The sequence below is a fragment of the Danio rerio genome, chromosome 9 (assembly GCF_049306965.1).
Source record: "Danio rerio strain Tuebingen ecotype United States chromosome 9, GRCz12tu, whole genome shotgun sequence".
NCBI lineage: Eukaryota > Metazoa > Chordata > Actinopteri > Cypriniformes > Danionidae > Danio > Danio rerio.
In genome coordinates this window covers 44759592-44782791 of record NC_133184.1, presented here as the reverse complement: position 1 = coordinate 44782791, position 23200 = coordinate 44759592, and the positions used below count along the sequence as shown (strand labels likewise).

The 23200-nt window shown below is 37.5% G+C and overlaps 1 protein-coding gene across 30 annotated transcripts in view; it reads left to right on the top strand.

Moving 5' to 3' along the window:
- ttn.2 (titin, tandem duplicate 2) overlaps window positions 1-23200 on the top strand; it is a 179212-nt gene that overhangs the window by 24891 nt on the left and 131121 nt on the right. For all 30 annotated transcript variants that reach the window (XM_073913090.1, XM_073913081.1, XM_073913089.1 and 27 more), the window contains exons 30-48: window positions 12-272; window positions 356-619; window positions 711-971; window positions 1054-1314; window positions 1463-1723; window positions 1818-1959; window positions 2056-2224; window positions 2326-2557; window positions 2813-3097; window positions 3181-3306; window positions 3941-4129; window positions 6480-6869; window positions 7227-7277; window positions 16232-20002; window positions 20922-21200; window positions 21334-21897; window positions 22155-22436; window positions 22528-22806; window positions 22902-23183. In XM_073913090.1, coding sequence (XP_073769191.1) covers window positions 12-272; window positions 356-619; window positions 711-971; window positions 1054-1314; window positions 1463-1723; window positions 1818-1959; window positions 2056-2224; window positions 2326-2557; window positions 2813-3097; window positions 3181-3306; window positions 3941-4129; window positions 6480-6869; window positions 7227-7277; window positions 16232-20002; window positions 20922-21200; window positions 21334-21897; window positions 22155-22436; window positions 22528-22806; window positions 22902-23183 — 8349 coding nt within the window. The remainder of the gene's footprint in view (window positions 1-11; window positions 273-355; window positions 620-710; window positions 972-1053; window positions 1315-1462; window positions 1724-1817; window positions 1960-2055; window positions 2225-2325; window positions 2558-2812; window positions 3098-3180; window positions 3307-3940; window positions 4130-6479; window positions 6870-7226; window positions 7278-16231; window positions 20003-20921; window positions 21201-21333; window positions 21898-22154; window positions 22437-22527; window positions 22807-22901; window positions 23184-23200) is intronic.

Here is a 23200-nt window from a genome sequence, read left to right as displayed (position 1 = left end):
TTGTACACTAGGTGGTGCTATAAACAGACCACTCCATGATGTGACTGTAGCAGAATCCCAAACTGCTGTTATGGAGTGTGAGGTTGCTAATCCTACATCTGAAGGCAAGTGGCTTAAGGATGGCCACTCTGTTGACTTCAGTGATATTGTCAGGAGTGAGGATATAGATGCTGTCCGTCGACTTATTTTTGTTATCACAAGACCTCAGGATATTGGAGAGTACACATACCAAGTGGCAAATTCCAAGACATCTGCCAACCTAAGAGTTGAAGGTACTTGTACTGCCATGTTTTGAATAGTTATGTCCTTTTCAACATTTATTATTTGCAACTGATTACAACTGTGTCTTTCACAGCTGTGAAGATCAAGAAGACACTCAAGAACCAAACAGTCACAGAAACTCAAGAGGCAGTGTTTAGTCTTGAACTCACTCATTTAGATGTGAAAGGATCCCAGTGGATCAAGAATGGAGTAGAAATTGAACCTAGTGACAAATATGAGATTACAGTAGATGGATTAGTTCACACTTTAAAGATCAAGAACTGCAACTCTCAAGATGAATCAGTTTATGGATTCAAACTGGGAAAACTGTCTGCTAATGCCAGACTGAATGTCGAAAGTAAGTGTAATATTTGGCAAAATCAAAAATAGCTTTTTCTTAAAGCAGCATATATAAGCATATCCTTATATTTTATTTAAATCTTTTCCAGCCATCAAGATTGTGAAAAAGCCAAAAGATGTGACTTCCCTGGTAAATGGAACCGCCTCTTTTGAGCTGAGCTTATCTCATGATGACATACCAGTTAAATGGATGTTCAAAAACCAAGAGCTGAAACCTAGTGCTAATGTTCAGATAATGTCTGAAAGGAAAGCACATAAGTTGGTTATTCAGAATGTTGAAGAAAGCAATGATGGAGAATACACAGCCGTTGTTGGACATTTACAATGCAGTGCATATTTGCATGTTGAATGTAAGTATGAATGTAAAGATTTAACTAATCAAACTTGTTTATTGCCTACCACACTGCTGACTCTATATCATGACTGTTTCAGCTTTGAGAGTCACAAAACCCCTAAAGAACCTTGAGGTTCCAGAGACCCATGTGGCCACATTTGAGTGTGAAGTTTCACACTTCAATGTTCCGTCCACCTGGCTGAAAAATGGAGTTGAGATCGAGATGAGTGAGAAGTTCAGAATTGTGGTGCAGGGCAAACTTCATCAGCTGAAGATCATGAATACCAGCAGAGATGATTCTGCAGAATACACCTTTGTGTGTGGAAATGACAAAGTCTCAGCCACCTTGACAGTCAGCCGTAAGTTCATTTTTATTTGATTTTTTAATGCAAAATTGTTTACCTGGATATGCTTTTATTAAAACTTAAATAATAACAACAATGGTAAAAAAAGGTAAACATGATTTAAAAATATGAATTCAGCACATGTTTCTTCCTTCTCTTCCAGCTGTGCTGATTACATCTATGCTCAAAGACCTGAATGCACAAGAAAAGGACACCATCACATTTGAGGTGACCGTCAACTATGAAGGCATCACTTACAAATGGCTGAAGAATGGAGTAGAAATAAGATCCAGTGATAGATGTCAAACTCGCACTAAACAGCTCTCTCACTCCCTCACCATTCGGAATGTTCACTTTGGGGATGTTGGAGACTACAAATTTGTGGCTGGATCTGCTGAAACAGCAGCAAAATTGTTTGTTGAAGGTAACACTAGCTTTTTTATGAAATTATTATTCTTATTTTTTTATGGGTAATTTGGTTGATTCTGATCAAGTTGTTTTATTATGATCAATTTAAGCTCGAGTCATTGAGTTCACCAAGCACATCAAGGACATTAAAGTCACTGAGAAGAAAAAGGCTGTTTTTGAATGCGAACTCTCTGAGCCTAATGTCCAAGTAACATGGATGAAAGATGGTCAGGAGCTTGAATTATCTGAGAGGTATATAACGGTTTTCCATATTAATCAAAATTTTGCTCTTTGACTTTAGTATATTAAAAGTAGCATCCTGATGGATACATAATCTTCACGTTTTAGGTACAAGGTCTCCACAGAGAGACACGTGCATCGTCTCATGATCCAAACTGTGCGCATGTCTGATGCTGGTGAATACTCTGTGGTTGCTGGATCCAGTGTATCAAAGGCCAACCTCACAGTTGAGGGCAAGGATGTGCGCATCAGTGAGCCTGCAGAGAAAGAAATTACTGTAAGTATAAAGCTGTATTAGATATTTAAAATAATGCCCAACAGTAGTATTAGTCATTAGGGATTAATTAATTTCCATTTTAAATCACAATTTTAATGCAGGTTCTTGAGAAACAGAGAAGTACATTTGAATTCGAAGTCAATGAGGATGACATTGAAGGTCGTTGGCTAAGAAATGGAGTGGAGATCCAGTTTTCTGTTGATCAGCGCTTTAACTATGCCATTATTAGAAAAATCCATCGCTTGACAATCACAGAAACGTACAGAAGTGATGCAGGAGAATACACATTCATTGCTGGAAAGAACCGGAGTATTGTGACCCTGCATGTGAACAGTAAGTTTGATCTTGGAAGGTTTAGTGCAAACTGTTAATATGTTAATACTAACTTTTCTACGGTATGTTATTTATTTGCACTTACATTAAATGAAATTAACAACTTTATAAAAGACATTCATTAAAATAAATATATTCTATTAGATATTTTAAAGCCCTAACATGTTTTGTAGATGCTTTCATGGTGTCGTCTTGTATGGGATATACATTTGTTGTTTACAACTTATTCTCATACAACATTATTGCATTGTTTAGTCCCTGAGCCTCCTCAGATCATCAGGCACATGCAGCCCCTGTCTGTTGAAGCTGGCAAACCTGCACGCTTCTCTGTGGAGGTGACTGGAATTCCTCAGCCTCAAGTGTCTTGGTATAAGAACTCCCAGGCCCTGTCCTCTGGATTCAAGTGCAAGTTCCTGAGGGAGGGAAATGAGCATACATTGCTGCTCATCGAAGTCTTCCCAGAAGATGCAGCTCAGTATAACTGTGAAGCTAAGAATGACTATGGAGTTGCCACAAGCTCAGCTTCACTAAATGTTGAAGGTAAAGAAAATCAAAAAAAAAAAAAAAATCACATTAATAATTATTTGTAAATGTTTTAATTATACTCGTCTTTTAATCCTCAGTTCCAGAAGTTGTTTCCCCTGACACTGGAGCACCACTGTCACCTCCCGTGGTCTTAACACCAATACAAAATACTTCTGCCAATGAAGGACAATCTGCTAGATTCCAGTGCAGAGTCTCAGGAGAAGGTAAAGTCAAAAACTAATAACCAAAACCTTTCTGCCTATTTTCCATGTCAACAACTGTTTTATAAGTTAGTTCTTCAGAGGCTCCAGATCAATTGCTCTTGTAAACTGTATATAGGTGACCTTTATTTCTGTAGTCCTATATACAGTTAAAATAAAGCAGTTTCACATAGATCCACAGAAAATGTTTAGTAAAAACTATTGGAAACTGGCTATGGAAACAAATTCATATATATATATATATATTTTTAAAACAGCGTTATTATGTGTGCTTTCATCATGATTTTCTTCATTTGTAAGTCACTTTGGATTGCTAAATGGATGAATGTAGCTGTTACAAAAGATGGTAGTGCCATCTCTATCCTTACTTTTATTAAGGTTTGATCACAACTGATGTTCTCAGTTAATGCGTTCATATCAATACAAAGATGTTTGATCAAATTATTTTGTTTTCAGGTGAGACAAAAGAAATGGTCTAGTATTGCAATAATAAACTGTAAATTTATTATTTTTATTTTTTGTATTTCAGCTACATTAATTTGATCTAATAGTCGCTTGCAGAGCTCATGTATGCTGGTCCATATTACAGAATTTTTATTTACTGATATTATTATTTTTCTGATTAACTCCTATATAGATCTGACAATAACATGGTATTGCAAAGACAAGGAAATCAAGCAGTCAGACATATTTAGAGTGTCTCAGTTTGATGAAAACTGTCAGCTGGAGATCACCAGAGTTTATCCTGAGGATGAGGGCGAGTACACATGTGTGGCCCGTAACTCGGCTGGAATGGTCTCATGTTCTGCTCTACTGAAAGTTGACGGTGAGTTTAATTTTTTGTCTTTTTCTTTTTTTCTTTAAATTTTTCTAGGTTTTAGTGATCATTTTTATTTATTAATATCAATTAAATTATTGTTATTTGTTTGTCTTGGTATTTGGCGGTAACTCAGTTAATTAGGGATGTCAAAGCTATCATAATGTTTTATAAAAGACATTCAGAATAATCTGCATGAACATAATGTCAGTTACTGAGTCATTAGTATGCATATGATAATTTCCATTTCATCACTCATAGAAACATTAATGCAGAAAATGGATTTTTACACATGCATTTTACATGTCTGGTATAATTACTGATTTCCAATCCACATTTCCTGTGCATTGTGTTGCAGTTTGCTTGTGTCAATAAGATCAGTTAAATGGATAACACTTTACAAAATACATGAGTAAACAATGAACAATACATTTATTACAGTATTTATTTATAACATTAATTAGAGTCATCAAATAGAGTTGCTGTACATTAATTATTGCAAATAGAGTTGTTGTAGAGTTGTTCATTGTTAGGTCATGTTAACTTAAGTGCATTATTGTGTTAGTAAATCATTAACTGTAGTTAATTAATTCGGTGTTGTTCATCGTTGACTAACATTAACTATGTGTCCCGTATTGTAAAATGTTACCATGAAATGCAAATATTGTGCATCAGGAAAGTATTCATAGAGCTTCTCTTTTTCCACATTTTTTAAGTTACAGCCTTGTTCCAAAATGGATTAAATTTATTTATTTTCTCAAAATTCTACACACAATCCCCCATAGTGACAATGCAATTTTTTTTGTGAAAGTTTTGCAAATTTATTTAAAAATAAAAAATCTGATGAATTACATATACATATGTATTTACAGCTTTTGCTCAATAGCTTTAGTAGCAACTACAGCCTCAAGTGTTTTAGAATATGAAGCCAAAAGTACCTTTTAAGCTCTAACAGGTTGGATGAGAAGCGACAGTGTACAGCCATTTTCAGATCTCTTCAGAGATGTTCAATAGGATTTAGGTCTGGGCTCTGGCTGGGCATTCACTAAGTAGTTGTGAACCCACTCCAGTGATATTTTGACTGTGTGCTTTGAGTCATTGTCCTGCTAGAAGATGAACCGTCGCCCCAGTCTGAGGTCAAGAGCACTCTGAAGCAGGGTTTCATTTAGGATGTCTCTGTACACTGCTGCATTAATCCTTCCCACTATCCTGACTAGTCTTCCAGTTCCTGCTGCTGAAAAACCTCCCCACAGCATGATGCTGCCAACACCATGCTTCACTGTAGCGATGGTATTAGCCTGGTGATGAGCGGTGCATGATTTTCTCCAAATGTAACACCTGGCATTCACTCCAAAGAGTTTAATTTTAGTCTCATCAGACCAGAGAAAGTTTTGTTTCTTTTGGCAAATTCCAGGCAGAGAGTGGCTTCCGTCTGGCCACTCTACCACACAGGCCTGATTGGTGGTTTGCTGCACAGATGGTTGTCCTTCTGTAAGGTTCTCTTCTCTCCACAGAAGAACACTAGAGCTCAGTGATCGATCAGTGATCATGGTGTTATTGATCACCTCCTTGATTAAGTCCTTTCTCCTCCGATCACTCAGCCTAGATGGTTGGCCAGCTCTAGGAAGAGTTTTGGTGGTTCAGTTTCCACTTATGGATGATGGAGGCCACTGTGCTCATTGGAACTTTCATAGCAGCAGAAATTTTTCTTTAACCTTCCCCAGCCTTGTGCTTCGAGATGATCCTGTCTCTGAGGTCTACAGACAATTCCTTTGTCTTCATGCTTGGTTTTGACCTTATATAGACAGGTATATGCCTTTTTAAATTGTGTCCAATCAACTGAATTTACCACAGGTGAACTACAATTAAGCTGCTGAAATATCTCAAGAATGATCAGTGGTAACAGAATGTACCTGAGCCTAATTTAGAGCTTCACGGCAAAGGTTGTGAATACTTGGGTACATGTGATTTTTCTTTTTTTTTCTTCTTTTTTTCTTTTAATTTTTTATAATTTTACAACAATTTAAAAAATATATTTTTTCACTTTGTCATTATGGGGTATTGTTTCTAGAATTTTGAGGAAATAAATTAATTTAATCCATTTTGAAATTAGGCTGTAACATAAAAATATCGAAAAAGTAAAGTGCTTCGAACACTTTTCGAATGCACTATAAATTAGTATTTACATTAACTGGTAATAGGTGTAATTTAATCACATTTAAAAAGCTGTGATTGACAGCCCTACTGTTACTTTAGAACTATTGTGCAAACAAAGTTTCATACAAGAAAACAAAGTTTAATGTTCAATAAAGTATATGTTTACTAATTAGTTGAGGAAAAATCAATACTTCCTTTTCAGGAGAAACAGAAGTTATGGATTATTCTTCCAAGTTTCCACCGCAAGCAACATCTAGTCCTCTCACAAGCATTAAGACCATTCAGAAGGATGCCATTGGCCAGAAACCCAGTTTTTTTCAACCTATTATGAGTTCTGTAGTGGCTCATGGAGAAGTGGCTAGATTCCATGCTTGTGTGTCTGGCATACCCAAACCAGAGATTAGTTGGTTCCATAACCAGCAGCCTATAAAGCCTACAAAAAACGTTGTCTATCATTTTGACGAGATGACAAACACTGCTACGCTAATCATAGTTGATACTTTCTCTGAGCATGCTGGGCAGTACACTTGCAAAGCAGTCAATATCAGAGGAGAGGCAGCTTGCTCAGCCAATCTTGCTGTAACTGAAGAAGGTAATTAAGATCAAAGTAGTTTATGGTTTTTCGATTAACAGATCACAAATAATTCACGTCATATTCTTTTTAAGCTTCACAATCAAAATCTGATGAATATCCTGATCACCTTTACTAACTTCACTTCAAAAGAAACCTTTTAAGTTTTGCCGCAGTTGTATCACAAAGTGATGTCTAGGTGTCAGGTGCATGCTTTCATTTTCAAATGCAACTCTCATGTTTCGCCTCGTTTTAAGAATTTTAGATTGGTTTCCCTAGAATTTTGTCCTTGCTGGATTGTTGCTAAAGTATTCTTTTTTTGTATTTTCATGATATTTGTGAAACTTCAGTTTATTCATATGAATTTTTTTTTTATAGTTACAAGAGTACGAGAGGAGATTGAAGCAAAAATTGAGGAAGAGGTCAAAGGTAGGATGATTTTACAGTATTTATTTATTTTTTAATAATGATAAAACTCTTGACTTTAACATTTCTAAGCATATTGTATTGCATGAAACAAATCCTCTTTAATGGGAACAACTTTTACATTGTACTGTTGGACATGTGTATGATTGAAATAAAATGTTTTGTATAGCAAGCAATTTGATTGGGAGAAATGCTTGCTGTGAAGCACTTTTGCAAAGTTTTGCATCTATCTATTCCCCTTGAAAAGCATGAAGGATTTGGTGGTACTTGGTTGTTTCTAGAAATAAAAGGTGCAGGATGTTTGTCCTTTAAAAGTTCCAGACAACAGGAAATTACATTTTAAAAGATATGGAATTAGCCACATCTTTTAATTGTTTCTTATGTTTCTTGCATCTGGAACACCTTCCTGCAAATATTTCTTAGACTGGCTTGCAGATAGCGGTATGTGATTAATGTTGTTTGCTTTTTAAAATAACATGGTTATATATGTAAACTGTATTAGTTCGAATAAACGCCTTCTCAAAAAAATTCTAGAGCTGTTTTAATGACCACATTCTTGTTTTTATCAATAGAGAGTGACTTTTCTCTATATGTATGAAAGATTTTCGTCATTCTAAGGATTAGAAAGGGCGTTTATTCATCATTCTGCAAGTCAGGTAAGGAATATTTTAGGATATACATCTACAAAGTTAAACATCCAAGAGACTCTTTTGCGAACCAGATCAGTATTATTGGGATACATATTAATGCTTTGAAAAGAAATTTATGCTTTGAAGAACTGTCCACAGAAGAAGGAACAAAACATCAAGCGATTTTCGTGTCAGAATCTATAATAAAGACTCAAGGGTTGCGTTTATTCGAACAAATATGGTGAGTGAATTTGTTTTTTTATGGCTTTGTGACTTGATGCATGCTTTTAATATATCTATTAATATTCTATTTGAAATATAATTAAGTCTCTTTAGCAAACTGGGCATTTTGTTGAAATTTGTCTCCCTTTTTTCCAGAGTTGTTTTATAATGAAGGAGCTGAAGGCACAGAAAGTGGAGGACCGCAGTGTGGTGCATTTTCAGATCCAGAAGAAAGTTTAGATCAAGGTCTTGTAGCCCCATCTGAAAACATCAAACCCTCCTTCACCAAAAAGTTAAAATTTCAGTCTGTTGTGGAAGGTGACACTGCAGCCTTTAAGTGCAGGCTTATTGCAATGCCACCTCCAACAATATTGTGGTTTCATAATAACAGGCAGATACAAAAGGAGCACTATCGTAAAATATATACAGTTAGTAAAATGCATATGCACGCAACCAGTTTAACAATTGAAGGAATTAAGGAAAAAGATTCAGGTAGTTACAAAGTCATGGCCATTAACACTGAAGGATCTGCTGAGACCACAGCATCACTTCTTGTTTCACTGAGGGAAGAGCAAGATGTTACTTATTTTAGCCATTCTAGATCTTCAAGCAAAGCCCACTCAAGCTCAGATTCATTAGCTGATTCTACAAAAGAGAGGAAATTTAGAGTTGATCTAAGATGTGTCGGCTCTCCTTTTGATAAAACAGGTAAAGGGCAAACCAAGGGGCGTCATAGATCAAAAAGCACTCTATACCGCACAATGTATTTTAGAACCTCATCTCCATCAAGAACACCAGAAAAAGATATGAAGTTTGAGACCGCATCTGAACGTGCACGCTCACCTACTCCTATGTATGAGAGATATGAGAGGTTCAGTGATCGGTACAGTGACATATATTGCGACAGATTCACAGGACGTGACCGATATAGTGATAGGTTTAGTGATAAATTCAGTGACCGCTGTAGTGATAGGTACAGCGACAGATTTAGTGACACAGAAAGCCTACATGGAGAAGTTAAAGCAAAACTCAGCCTCTTGCAAAAGGCTGTCAAAAAGAAAAAGAGACTTTCTATATCTACAATGTCTTCATCTGAGTTTGAAGTAGAATCAGTTACAAGTGAGCCTTGTTACACTGATTATGTTGAGAGACTGCGAGTCAAGCCTTCTACATTGCCTGAAATTCAACACGTTATTCGCCCTGGTGAGCAAACTGAAAGTGGTAGAGATTCAGCAGATTATCAGAGCCGACTGGAGAGAATTACTGGAATTGGCTCCCAGTCAACAGAACGAAAAGTCAGGCACTCCTTTGAACCTCAATCAAGATCTAGAACACTACGAATGATGAAGGGTGAACTTCCCGCTGCAGAAACTTTAAGGAAAGACATTCAGGTTGATATTTCTGATGCAAGAATAGACCAAAGTATCACATCTAAAGGGGATTCAGAAAAGGAAATAGAATATGACGTTTTAGTGTGCAAAGATGAAGCTAGTCTTAATCAGTGGGATGAAGAGGCACAGACCAAGGCCAAAGAACCATTTGTGTTGCAATGGTTGGAAGCAGGAGAAGCTTCAAAACAAGCAAGCAATGCAAAAGAGAAAAGTGTGTCACACGAGGAGTCGCAAGAAAAAGAGTCTTTAAGAACCAAGGCAGTGAAGCCAATGAAAGAAATATTTTTTGGTGATGAAGGTAAAACAGTCCCTGTGCATAAATTAGAGCAGAGAGCTATATCTGTGGAAAATATCCTTGAGAAAAACCTGGAGAGTGAGTGCTTAGAAAGTGAAGATCAGTTTTTAGCCAAACGCATTCAGCAATGGCAACAGGATGTCCAGTGGGATGAAGAAGCACAGACCAAAGCAAAGGAACAATTTGTGTTGTCTTCAAAAACAAGGGCTGTGCAGTTACAGGAGGAACAATCACTTGCTGATAATGGTCTACAACATGACCACCATAAAAAGGCTGCTGTACATGAACTGGAAAAGAGATCTGTGGAGAATATACTTGAGAAAAACTTGAAGAGTGATCGCTTGGAGAGTGATGATCAGTTATTATCTCAACATGTTCAAAAATGTCAACAAGATGTTCAGGTTGATCAGGCTGAATCTTTTGCTCAAAAAGCCTCTTATTCTCATGAATCTTTTGGAAAAGTTCAGAAAGATGAAGGAGTGGCTTTCAAAGCTCAAAAGGAACCCACATTCACAAAGACTTCAAGATCTCCATATAAAGAAAGACGTTCACGTGAACGGTCAAGTGAGAGTGAATTACATTTATCACGAGAAAGAATAAATGAACTAAAAAGTGAGAGTGACCATGTCAGTGAAAAAGAGGCATTGGCCCAACGTATAATGAAATGGCAACAAGATGTTTTGACTGAGCAAGGACAGGCCATTGAACTCGATCCTGAATGGGGTGGTGTTACTGAGAATCCTTTAGAAAGTACAGCATATAAAGATGTTGAGTTGGGTATGCAAAGGGAATCAATACAGAGAACGGCAAAGGAGAGGTTCTTTAGTGATGTTTCACCTCAGTCCGATTTAGCCGATAGGTCCAAAATGCACAAGCAAATTATTTCTGAAGCTGACAGTGAGAAGTTACGGACTGAAAGTGATTATTTTGTTAGTGAGGAGGAGGCTCTTGCAAAGCGCATTAAAAATTGGCAACAAGACATTCCAATTGAGCAAGAAGAAAGTGAATTGGAATCAAACTGGGCCATTGCAGAGCAGTTGCAAGCTTCTGTTGTAACACCAGAGACAACACCTGAGACAAAATCTACAGTTTTATCAACAGAAAACATTCATTCATATTCAAATCCTGAAGGGTCTATGGATGATAAAATCAATACAGAGGTTTCTGGAGGTCTTAGAAAGCAATATTTGTCCCACGAGGATGTAAATCCACAGCTTCACGGTGATGTAAAAGATGTGGCAATGTCTAGACAGGAACATGGTGTAACAGAGCAACAGAAAACCCTCCCAAAGCAACAAATCCCCAGTGTTGTTCCAAAAGCAGGGAAAATATCTTCAAGTGTAGTAAAACCAGGAGCACCTGCCTTTGTGGTGACATTAATGCCCGAAGTTGTGGTAAAGAGAGGAGAGATGACTGAACTAAACTGTCAATTTCAGGGAGATCCACAGCCATCTGTTTCATGGCTTAAAGATGGACATTTGATAATGAGAGACCCTGATTTTGACGTTCGTACCAAAGCAAATTCATCAACATTGACCATTTATTATCCCACCATTGACCACCAAGGTGTGTTGACTTGTAATATTGCAAATAAACATGGAAAAGCTAGTACATGTTGCAGCTTTAAAGTAACTGAAGATGTACCTTCAGTGACAGAGATTGGATCTCCCCAAGAAGTTAAAGTAACAAGTGTGCCTGTATTCACTGAAGAAGAATTAATAGAGGAAGAAATTAAGTCCCTAATGACACCTGTGATTGATAGCAAATACACATTGCAGGTACCTCAGGCAGTCATACACATGCCACAAACTTCAGGCTCATTTATTCACACATCACCAGTTGAGATCAGAATAACTGCTCCCACTCCAGTGCTAGATATTCTTGATGATGCTAAATGCACATATAGACCTGTTGAACAAACCTCAGAATCTCCCATTGATGATGCTGATCCTCAAACTGTAAAGCACAAGTTTACATTTTCTTTTGAAAATGGTTGTGAGCCTCCTCAGATTGTTAGAGAGCTACAGAACATTAGTTCATCAGAGGGTCAGACTGCTATTCTTGAGTGCATCATAACAGGCCATCCAACACCTGAAGCCACCTGGTTCCATGATGATGTTTGCCTTGATCTTAATTCCAGGAAATATAGATTTGAGGTACAAGACAAAAGTTACAGACTTTACATTTACAGTTTCACATGTCATGATGCTGGAATATATAGGTGTGTTGCTTCTAACAAACTTGGGCACATTGAAAGTGTTTCAGATGTGTCTTTTGATTCTGCAACTTTAGACTCTGGATTTTCATCCATTGCAATGTCAGATGTGGAAAGCCAATCAAAATCTCTTGGATTGTCTTTAGAAAAGTCCAGTGTTACAACAAAGCCTTTATCAAGTTCTTTCATGGCATCAGATATTGTAGTTGCAAGTGAGGATGTTGAATATGATCATTCAGTGACACCTGCTGAATTTCAAGATATTAGCAAAATCCATGAACCCCATATTCCACACACAGATGCTTCTAAACCTAAACGCATTAAGAGACCAGATTTAGACATGCCTGTGATAACAGGGTGCGGCTTGCAATCATCGGCAGCAGAGGTTAAAGTATCAAGATTAAAACAAGCATTTGAAGCACCAGAAACATTTGTACATGAGCCCGTTGAGCCAACAGCAAAATCAAATGATGGGTCCTCTTTCCCTGTTGAAGATATTCCAGAGTTTGCTTTTGAGCCTGAACAATATGAAAAAGAACAAACAATTTCAATTTTGTCTCAAGAGGATGGGAAAGATCCCACTTTGACTACTGCTAAAACCTTCCCTCAACCAGATTTTACAGAGGCTGCTCTGGAGAGCACAGAATACACTTCAGAAGAAAAGTCAGAGTTGAGAGTGCCTTCTATAGAATCTAAATTATTTGACTCACAACATTTTGTGTCCTTGGCGAATGTTAAAGAGGTTCAGCAGTCGCCTACATTAGTGAGGCCTCAGGCTATATTACCAGTAAAAATTAACCCGAAAGACAGTTCTGTTAGTCCAAAAACAGTTTTGGGTAGCGCTGCTGAGCAAAGAGATACAGAGGATGAGATATGGGCTAGGCAAAGTGACATTTCTGATCAAAAAGCTGCCATGGTAGAAACCAAGGTACAGTTGGTTGAAACAAACAAGCCAGTGAAAATGGGAGTTGTTAGTGATCATAGAATAGAAGCTGAGGACATAGCACAAGATCACGACAGTCCAGTTGCTATAAAGCATGATAAGATGGAGGCTTCAGATAAAGCAAAACCAGTTAGTATAAAACCAAGAATTGAAGTTGACCGAATTTCAGATTACGCTTTGTCAGAACATCCACCGCAGAGGCAGCAAACACAACAGAAAAAGTCTGCTAGGATTGGGGCAAAACTTGTAGAAGAAGAAGTAACATTTAGTGCTGTTTATGACTATTATAACCTACCAACGGATTGGGGTAGACCTTTGTCACCAGAATCAGAAATGTCTATTGAAGTAGGTAGCACATTCAGTGAGGAGATGGTGGAAATAGAACGTTTCTATACACCGGCTTCGTCCACAGAAATTTCCCAAATTCAGAAGTCCCCATCATCCTTTCATACACCCTCTGAGACTCCAGGTGGTGTCATGACACCTCCTGAGTATCCATTTTCTCCTGTGGAACATAAGAGACATGCAGCTAGCTCTAGTGATAGTTTTTATTCACCAGCTAAGTTTCTCAGTTCTCCAGATGATGAGGGTATTGAAACAACCCCCCCTGTGTTTACTATTGATGAAGGTATGATTCTTCCAGAGGGACGTGGTTCACTAGGTTTGGGGACACTTCAGGAAAAGGTTCAGGGAATACCTCCAGCATTCCTTAAGCCACTTACCAAAAGAAGAGTTTTTGAAGGTGATACCTTACAGTTCTGTGCTGAAGTATTTGGACTTCCCACTCCCGAAGTAAAATGGTTTAGAAACAAAACTGAGCTTGAGGCAGGTGGAAGGACTAGAATTGAAAGGGATGGTGATAACATTGCACTGGAAATCAGGAATGTCACAAAAGTTGATCAAGGGGAATATATCTGTGAGGCTTTTAATTATGTTGGTGAGGCAAAAAGCGTTGCTTTGGTTGTTGTTATATCTCAGGAAGCAAGGCAAATGCTGCCCCCTCCAGCTGTTACCCATCAGCATGTAATCGAGTTTGATGTAGAGGAAGATGAGGATCCATCAAGATCTCCATCTCCTCAAGAGATCTTGTTGGAGGTTGAGTTAGATGAAAATGAGGTGAAAGAGTTTGAGAAACAAGTAAAAATTGTCACCATTCCAGAGTATACAGCGGATAATAAAAGTATGATCATTTCTCTTGATGTTCTGCCAAGCATGTTTGAGGAAGGAGCTGTGGATTTTATTACTCAAGAAAGTGATGATTTAAAAATAGCTTTTGAATTAACAGAAATGCCACCACGTTTCATAAATCCTATTTATGACATTGAAACTCCTGAAAGCACAAGTGTAATGTTTGAATGTTCTTTAATGGGTATTCCCTCACCAATAGTATCATGGTATAAAGGTAATATGAAGATTCCTTTGGATAAGAAAAAATATATATGTAGTTCAGATGGTGATAATCATTTCCTGAAGATTCTTAAAGCCAACACACATGACAGTGGCATATATACCTGCAGAGCCATTAATGTTGTTGGTGAAACGCTTTGCAGGGCCTCACTTATGGTTATGAATCCACAGTCATTCTCTGGTAAGACAAGAGGAAGAGAACTAACTGCAGTTTCTCTGGGCAGTGCAAAGGTTCAGCCTCAGAAATTTGACTTGGTTGTTGGGAATTCATCGTTCGATGGAGAACAGACATCAGAGATAGAACTTGAATTTGAGTTTCAGCAGGAATCAGATGAGTCTCAGAAAGCTGTCAGACTGGTTGCTGTTACCGATAATGAGACAAGTGAACAGGGAGAAAAATATGTTAGTATTAATTTTGACGTTTTTGCAGAACCCTCGAAAGATGACAAAATCGAATTCAAAGGCAAATCAACAAACACATGTAGCTTTCATTTTCAGGTGACTGAAATCCCCCCAAAATGTATAATCCCTCTACAAAATGTCACTGCAGCTGTAGGTACTCCTGTGATGCTTCAGTGTTTAGTGAGCGGTAAACCAAATCCTACTGCAGAGTGGTACAAAGATGGTGCTCCAGTAAACAATTCAAGATATATTATCCAAGAAAAAGCATCAGGACATTTTAATCTGCTTATAACAAATGTAACTCAAAGTGATGCTGGTGAATTCAAATGTATTATACAAAACAAAGCTGGTTGCACTGAAACAACTTCACTGCTAAAGGTTTTTTAATTTGACAGCAGCTTAAACATGCAGTTTATGAAACAATGACAGACAGGTTTGTTCTTTTGTTTACTTTGAATCGATATAGTACATTATTTTTCTATGTATTACAGTTGTAAATTATTGTGAAATTGTGTATAGAAATTTATTCAGTCTGTGTTGTTGAATCAAAATATTAATTTAAGTGTATGTGACATTACAGAACAAAGAGAGAAGTCATGATATTAAAACATATTTATGGAATTTAAGAAACTTGAAAATGTTGGCTTGAAATCTACCCTGGGCTTGCATTATTATTTAATAGTTTAAATTATTAAAAACTGTGCTTGAAAACATTGAACTGTTGCTAGAAGTAAATGTAACAAATTTCATTACAAAATGTGTCAGTTCTAAAAAAACAAACAAAAAAATCCTTGTACACCACCACAATATCAGTTTTTGTTTTTGTTTCAGTAAAATAGGGATCAGTAGTTTTCATCAGCAGTAAAAAAAGATTATAAAAATATTTAAATACTAAGATTAGATTTTGTTTGAAAAGTATAGATTTTTCTTGCCCAAGTTCATATTTAAAGGATTAGTAAAGCAGCGGCGTGTTAATTAACATTTGTGTTGTATAGTTTGATCTTGTTTTTCTAAATTAGTGGAAAGTGGGTTAAAGATTTAATAGGTTGTAAATAAAAGTGAAAATTAAATATTTTAGATTAAAGGACAATGTGATGATTGTCTTTGTTTGATGTATTCTCAATTTTCTTGTTTATTTTGGGATAAAATTGTAGGTCAGTTAGTCAAACCTTTAGGTATAGAAAAAAAATGAACTAAGCATTAACTGAATGAGTGTGCTTTAAATTGATCTTGAATGTAACTGTGTTTTACTGTTTTGTTGTAATTTTGTGTATATGAAAAAATAAATAAAATTCTAAATCAAACTGTTTACTCTTGTTCTGACATTATTTCTTAATCTAAGGGGCATTGTTATGTCCGCTTCTTGATTAGTACTGACTGATTATCATGTTTATCTTTCTTGTAGTTTATGAGACATTTTGGAGAAATCTTTAATCCCATTATTTTTATACAGAATTTTCTAGTTTGACTGTGAAGACCGAAGAAGAGGAAGAAACCTACAGCACATCACTGCATTTGCCTGAAAAATCAAAAACACTTGAACTTAAGCCAGAGCAAAAACGTTTTTCTAGTTCTTTGGAAAGAAAAAGAGAGAAACCAGTATTTGAGTCAAAGCTTACACCTGCTGAAGTTACTATTGGAGAGTCGGTTAGGTTTACTGTCACAGTATCTGGTTTTCCAAAGCCAAAGGTTCAGTGGTTTCACAATGGAAAGGCTATCACTTCATCATCAATTTATACGTTTGTAGAGGAGAGAGATGAATACTCTTTAATAATAACAAAAGTCAAGAAAGATTATGAAGGAGAGTATTCTTGTACTGCAAGTAATAGATTTGGCCAGACTACCTGCAAGACAATATTAAAGGTAGAACTGAGTCAGTTATCAGCAGCAGAAAAGTGGGTGGAAAAAATGTTCAAAATACCAGGACAACCTCCATGCTTTACTACACAAATCCAACCTGTTCAGTGTGTGGAAGGTAGCGAGGTAAAATTTCTGTATAAAGTTACTGGTACACCATTTCCTGATGTTCAGTGGTTTAAGGGCAATTCTCAAATTAAGTCAAGCCAGACCTGTTCTGTTGTGTGCAATCCAGATGGCTCTGGCTTCCTTATTATGAGTAATATTCAACAGAGAGACAGTGGACTCTACACATGCAAGGCTGTCAATCCTTTTGGGGAGGCAAGCTGCAGTGCTGAGTTGATTGTATTCCACAAACAAGTCTCTGTGTTTCATAAACAACAATTAGTTCAAGAACAAAAAAGTTACAAGGTGTCGATGAAAGAGGAAGCCACCGAATCTCGTTTGTATAGTGTTAGCCTGCCTGGACAGGCAGGCGCTAGTTTGCAGGGAGACCATCAGGTAATTTACACCATTGGTACTGAAGACAGGCAAATGGTTGAGAGTGAGCAGGTTGATACACTGCACGACTTGGATGTTTCCATTGCAACCGTGCACAAAGAGCAGGTGACTCATCAAGCTGCTTTGCTGCAGTCTCATGAAGTGCAGGAGAGAGTAATATCAGCTCAAGTTCGCCCAGAACCAGTGGTAGCAACTCCTTTGAGACAGCTCCAAATGGCCACTATGACCTCCGCAGTTCAAGAAAGCCAAGGCTTCACAGAACAGCACTTTGAACGAATCAAAAGTCCTGAGGTTACAGAGATACAAATTGCCAAAGAGCACCCATCGCAAGTAATGTCTGCCTTAACTGAGAGTGTAACTCCATTAACGATTGTCAAAGCAGAGCCATTATCCACTTTAGAAACAGAAAAGATTAAGGCATCTCCTGAGCCCAAGTATCCAATATCAAGTCACCAAGTTGAGACAAAGCTCCCAATTGTTAAAGAACATTCAGAGGTTATACCCCATACTCAGCAAGAAAAGGGTTATCAAGTTAAAGAGGGAGTTAAAATTCTTTACAGTGCAGTTTCATCAGAGAAACAACAGTTTACAGAGGGTCACTCTAAAGAACTATCAACAGAAGAACCAACTTTTCAGACATCGGTGAAAAAAGAACAACACAAACCGGTTGTACTTTCAGTTAATGAGACAACTCAGACCTTATCTAAGGAAGAGAGCTTATCAGTGCAGAAACCAGGTGTTGAGACTGCATCTCAAGTGAAAGACAGTGTCTTTAAATCAGCTCTTGTTGCTGAGGAAAAGCATCAGCTCCAAGCTGATCAGTCAAGTTTGATTCCAGGTTTAGACAGTGCAATTTCAGTGCAACCCCTAAGAGAAGAAGAACAAGTTCAACATTTGCAAGTTATCACAGATCAAGGTATTCTTCCAGCTGAAGGAAGGTTTAGCAGTGAGAACCCAAGCCCAGAGAAAGCAGATGCTCAAAAAAGTCCTCTACTTAAGCATACAGTGTCAGTGGATTTACAGCAGACAGTGACATGTGAGGAGTCCTCAGAGTTTTCAGGACAAGTAACAGAGCTTTCTATTCAGCCTGGTAAGGCAGCGCCTGCCCCTTTGCATCTTCAGGCAGTTCATTCAGAAAATTTGTTGACGAAAGAAGGGATAATCTCAATGGAAAAGCCAGATGAACAGACTGCAGTACAGAAGCAAGAAAAAGCTCGGCATCATGCTGCTAGCACTGAGGAGAAAATAGAGCATACTGCAGATTATTGCAAAGATCTCGCTGTGTCTGTTACAGGTGTGCAGTCTGAAATCAGAAAAGAGCCCAAACCTGAAAGTATTCTTCAAGTCATTTCAACACCAGTGCCCTTGCCGAAGGAAAGTCCTTTTGTAAGCGATGTTAAACAGCAGCGTGCCCTAGTTCAGAAAGAAGACCACTGGAATATTGTACATGTGCCATCTGTGTCTGAGAGTCAGGATATAGAAGAGGGACACTCAGAGACCATAGAGTCAATTGAGAAATTTGTATCTAATATCAAAGTTGAACCAAAAATACCATCTGAATTAATTTATGTAGAAGAAAAGGCTATCTCAACAGAGAGTAGCATTGCCCTTGAGGCCACCGAACAAGACTTTGCACTTCAAATTCAGGAAGGTCAGTCTGTTAGGCAGTCAGTGTTAATGGAGGAAAAACGTGTTATTAAAGGTGAGCTTTCTCAGGATATTACAAAGTCTGAAACAACCACAGCAGTTGTCAGTGAGCAGAAAATGGGTACGCTTTTAGTGTCAGAGTCAAGAGAGAGCCAGAGTTTACCCAAGGAGCTCACTTTTGTCGTTTCTCCCCCTAAATCACATTCACTAGACATTAAGCACCAGTTAAAAAGTACACTTGCAACTGCAGTCGCTCTTGACCAGCCATTGATCCTGGCCGATTTTGTGGAGAGTTTGGGAGTTGTAGAAATTCATGAGGTAAAAGTAAGGAAAGAACCCAAATATCTCATGTTCACTTATCTTATTACAAGTGCAAGTGCTCCACTTGAAATTACAATTGCATTTGAAGGCGAGTATCCTCAGACTGCTGATCTCAGAAGTGAACTTCAAGCTGCTTTTTACTCTATTGTCTATCGAGAGCAGAACGTTCTGACCTCAGAGCAGCCAGGCACATTACAAATTGATAGACCCCAAAGACTACAGGTCACAAAGGCTTCTACAAAAGAAATGCTTTCACCTGTGGTGGAAATGGTTAGGCTCTCAGAAAATGTGGAGCCTTTCACATCTCCAACGTCTCAGTCAGCAACTGTGAAAACTGAAGCCAAAACATCTTTTCAATCTGTGACTGCTAAAGAGCAAGCTTTTGTGCAAGAGTCAATTCATATAGCAAGTGAATCAAAAATTGAGATTCAACAGTCCATTCAAGTTGAGCAACAGGAAACCAGATCTGTGACAGTAAAAAGTGCTACAAGTATGACAAGTGAGCTTGTTTTAGGACCTCTTCCAATTGAACGGTCCACTGAAATTGCCTTTCAGAAAGAGGAAAAGGAGGAATACATAACTGAAGCATTAATGGAATTAGAGAAAGAAGATAAAGAGGGATACCCAGTTTTTGAAAACTCTTTGGAGGATATTAAAACAGAGGAGCATTCAGAAGCTAAGTTTTCATTGATTATCCGATACGTAAAGAAAGTAAATTGGCTCTTTAATGGAAAATGTATTAAATCTGGCAAAGAGTTCAAGTGTTCTAAAGAACATGACACTTACACACTAGTAATCACCAAGGTAATGAAGGATCATGAAGGAGAATATACCTGTGAGGCTGTAGGTGAAGCTGGCAAGACCTCTACATCGTCCCACCTCACTGTGATCCCAAGAGGTTGGAATTATGGGAATATTTTGTCATCCCATCCCACATGACTAACTCTGTTCATAGCTAAAATAGAAATGCTTCATTAGACACGCATTCTCAAGATCTCCACAAATATCAGCAGTGTTGGGTAAAGTTACTTTTAAAATAAATATACTGCAACACAGTCTTAAGCCTTAATCTTTATGAAGTCTTAATCTTTAAGAAAAACATGATGTACGTGCACATTATCTAAAAGTAAATCATTTAATTATTTAAAAATTTTAAAAAATTATGACTAAAGATTGTATTATAAAGTAACTTTTCTCATCACTGTCTATCATTTGAATATATCTTCATGTTTTTCTCTTTGTGAATTTTGTCACCATTTTCACATTTCTGAAATGTTAGCATGTCTTCACATTCTTTACACCAACTCTTAACCTGCTGGATTATTCAGTTTCATTTCAACATTTGTCATCTTATTCACTCTTGCAGAGTTTCACTTTTCATTTTGTTCATCACTGAGAATTGTTTATGAAATCAGTTATTGTTTGGTATCATCAGTCACCAAGAACCTCATTCTTGATCTTGTCTCTATATGCATGCTGGGATGTCAAGTCATTATTTCACTTCATTCAGTGTTTTTCTCTCTCATAGCGAGATCACCATCACTCTTCAACGTCACTCCTGAAATATTTTTCTTTACCCACTCTTTCAACCACAAAAATTGGCACTTTCTGAAAACACAATGGCTATAAAAATTAATGGTTACAATGGATAAATTTAACCTGCTAAACTTCATGCTAAATATTTTTGTAAGACATTTCAGGTGTTTGAAAGTGCCAATCAGTGGTTTCTGCTTTTCATACTCATGCTCATTGCTTGTCAGTAAACATGTTAAAAATAATGTACTAACTTATTTTTTTTATCTGTGTGCACTATTCAGTGCCACCCGTTTTTAGGCAGAGAATTCAGAATCTGGAGGTGAATGTTGGCAGTTCTGCAAAGTTCGAATGTGAGATTGAGGAGGCTCCTGGTGTGACCTTCAAGTGGTTCAAATCGGGTACTGAGCTCAGGCACAGTGAAAAATGCAGAATTATAAGCCGACACCACACATCATCGCTGGAGATCTTTAGCCCAGCAGTCGCTGACAGTGGAGAATATACCTGCAAAGCTTCTAACCGCCATGGAAGTGATAGCTGCTCTGCTAAACTAACTGTGACAGGTAAGAAAAATATACATTTCTTATTGGCTGTTGGACTTCTTGAAATATTCAAATCTGGGGTTGATCTGATTTTTGTGTGATACTCTTTTGACTAAGTTATTGATATCTTCTTACTGGTATGTTCTTTTTGTAGAGCTTTTCCCACCAGAATTTGTATCAAAGCCTGATTCGATGACTTTATTTGTTGGCAAGCAGGCAAAATTTCAATGTGTTATTTCTGGTTCTGAGCCAATGAATGTTGTCTGGCATAAAGACAATATTGCCATTTCACTTGATGACCACTACAAAGAGTCTTCTGACAAGAACCGGTATTTTCTTGAAATTTTGAATCTACAGCACAGTGATCAAGGCACATACCTTTGCAAAGCTTCCAATAGTGTTGGTACAGCAACATGCTGCACTGAACTGAGGGTTGTAGATAAACCCAGCTTTGTGAAGAGCTTTGAGTCTACCACTGTTGCTGTGGGAAACCCACTACGTCTTGAGTGTCAGGTAGATGAGGACACTGGTGTTTCCATCATTTGGATGAGAGATGGCAAGAAACTCCATACTACAATGGATTGTAAACTAGCATTTGAGGAGAAAATAGCCTGTCTTGATATTCAGAAGTCCAAACTCAAAGATACAGGCACATATACCTGCACTGCTGCCAATGAAGCAGGAAGCAGCAGTTGCTCTTCTAGTGTGACAGTACAAGGTAAGACTCTGAAATTAATACCCTTGGTAAATGCAGTATTTGAAACAAATCTGTTTGACAGGGTATTAATTTTTTGTCTGTGTGAGCAGATTTGTATTTATTTTGCTGAGACAGAGATGACAAATCTTAAGCATCAGCTGATGCTGCTCTTGATTGTCATATAAAGCATTATAGCTTTTAGAAGTTGTTTATTTCTTAACTTGTATTTTTCTTGCAAACATATCAAATTATCTTTTCCGTTACATTTTAATCATTAGAACCTCCAGTCTTTGTTAAAAGACTAGAGCCTAAGATCTTATGGAAGCAAGGAATGTCATCGCGTCTGTCATGCACTGTCAAGGGATCACCAGAACTCCACGTGACCTGGTTTTTAAATGACAAGCCACTAAACTCTTCAGAAAAACACAAGATCACCTTCAAAACCAATCAAGCCACTCTTGAAATTATTGACTTGTCTGAGTCTGACAGTGGAAATTACACTTGTGAAGTGATGAATGAGGCTGGCTGTGAAAGCTGCAGCTCTCAAGTGACAGTAAAAGGTAACACACAAGACTCTTCCAATCTTTCTTGTTGATCATTGTATTTAAATGGAGAGATCAGCTTCAATCTTGTTGCTTTTATTGTTCTTAGAACCACCTGCCTTTAAAAAGGAGCTGCGGTTGGTGGAAGTAGTCAAAGGGTGCACAGCCCATCTTGAATGTGAAATGACAGGCACTGCTCCTTTTGAAATAACCTGGTTTAAAGATAAAAACCCAGTATCATCTGACACAAAGTACAATATTGTCTCAAAGGAGACAGCAGCCTATTTGGAAATCAAAACATTTGAAAGTGCAGATGTTGGAGATTACCAGTGCTGCATTTCCAATGATGTTGGTAAAATAACTACAAAAGCGGTGGCCAAACTGAAAGGTTAGTACAGTCAGTGATTACTAAACAAATCATTTAGCTGTTGCTGTCACTATTTTATTTAATGTGAAAATGAATATGCATTTTTTTTCATGCAGACCCACCATCCTTTGTAAAGAAAGTTGAGAACACTACTGCGGTTTTAGGCAGTGCTGTAAAACTGCAAGGGACTATTAAGGGTTCTGCTCCTATCACAGTTCAGTGGTTTAAAGATACAGAGATAGTCAGAGATGATGATCCTAATATCACCACAACCTTTGAAAACATCATTGCTGTTTTAGCTATTTCCAATGTGGCCATTAACCATGGTGGGAAATATACTTGTCAAGCTGAAAATGAGGCTGGAAAACAAAAATGTGAGGCCACTGTAACAGTTCAAGGTTAGAATTTTAATACT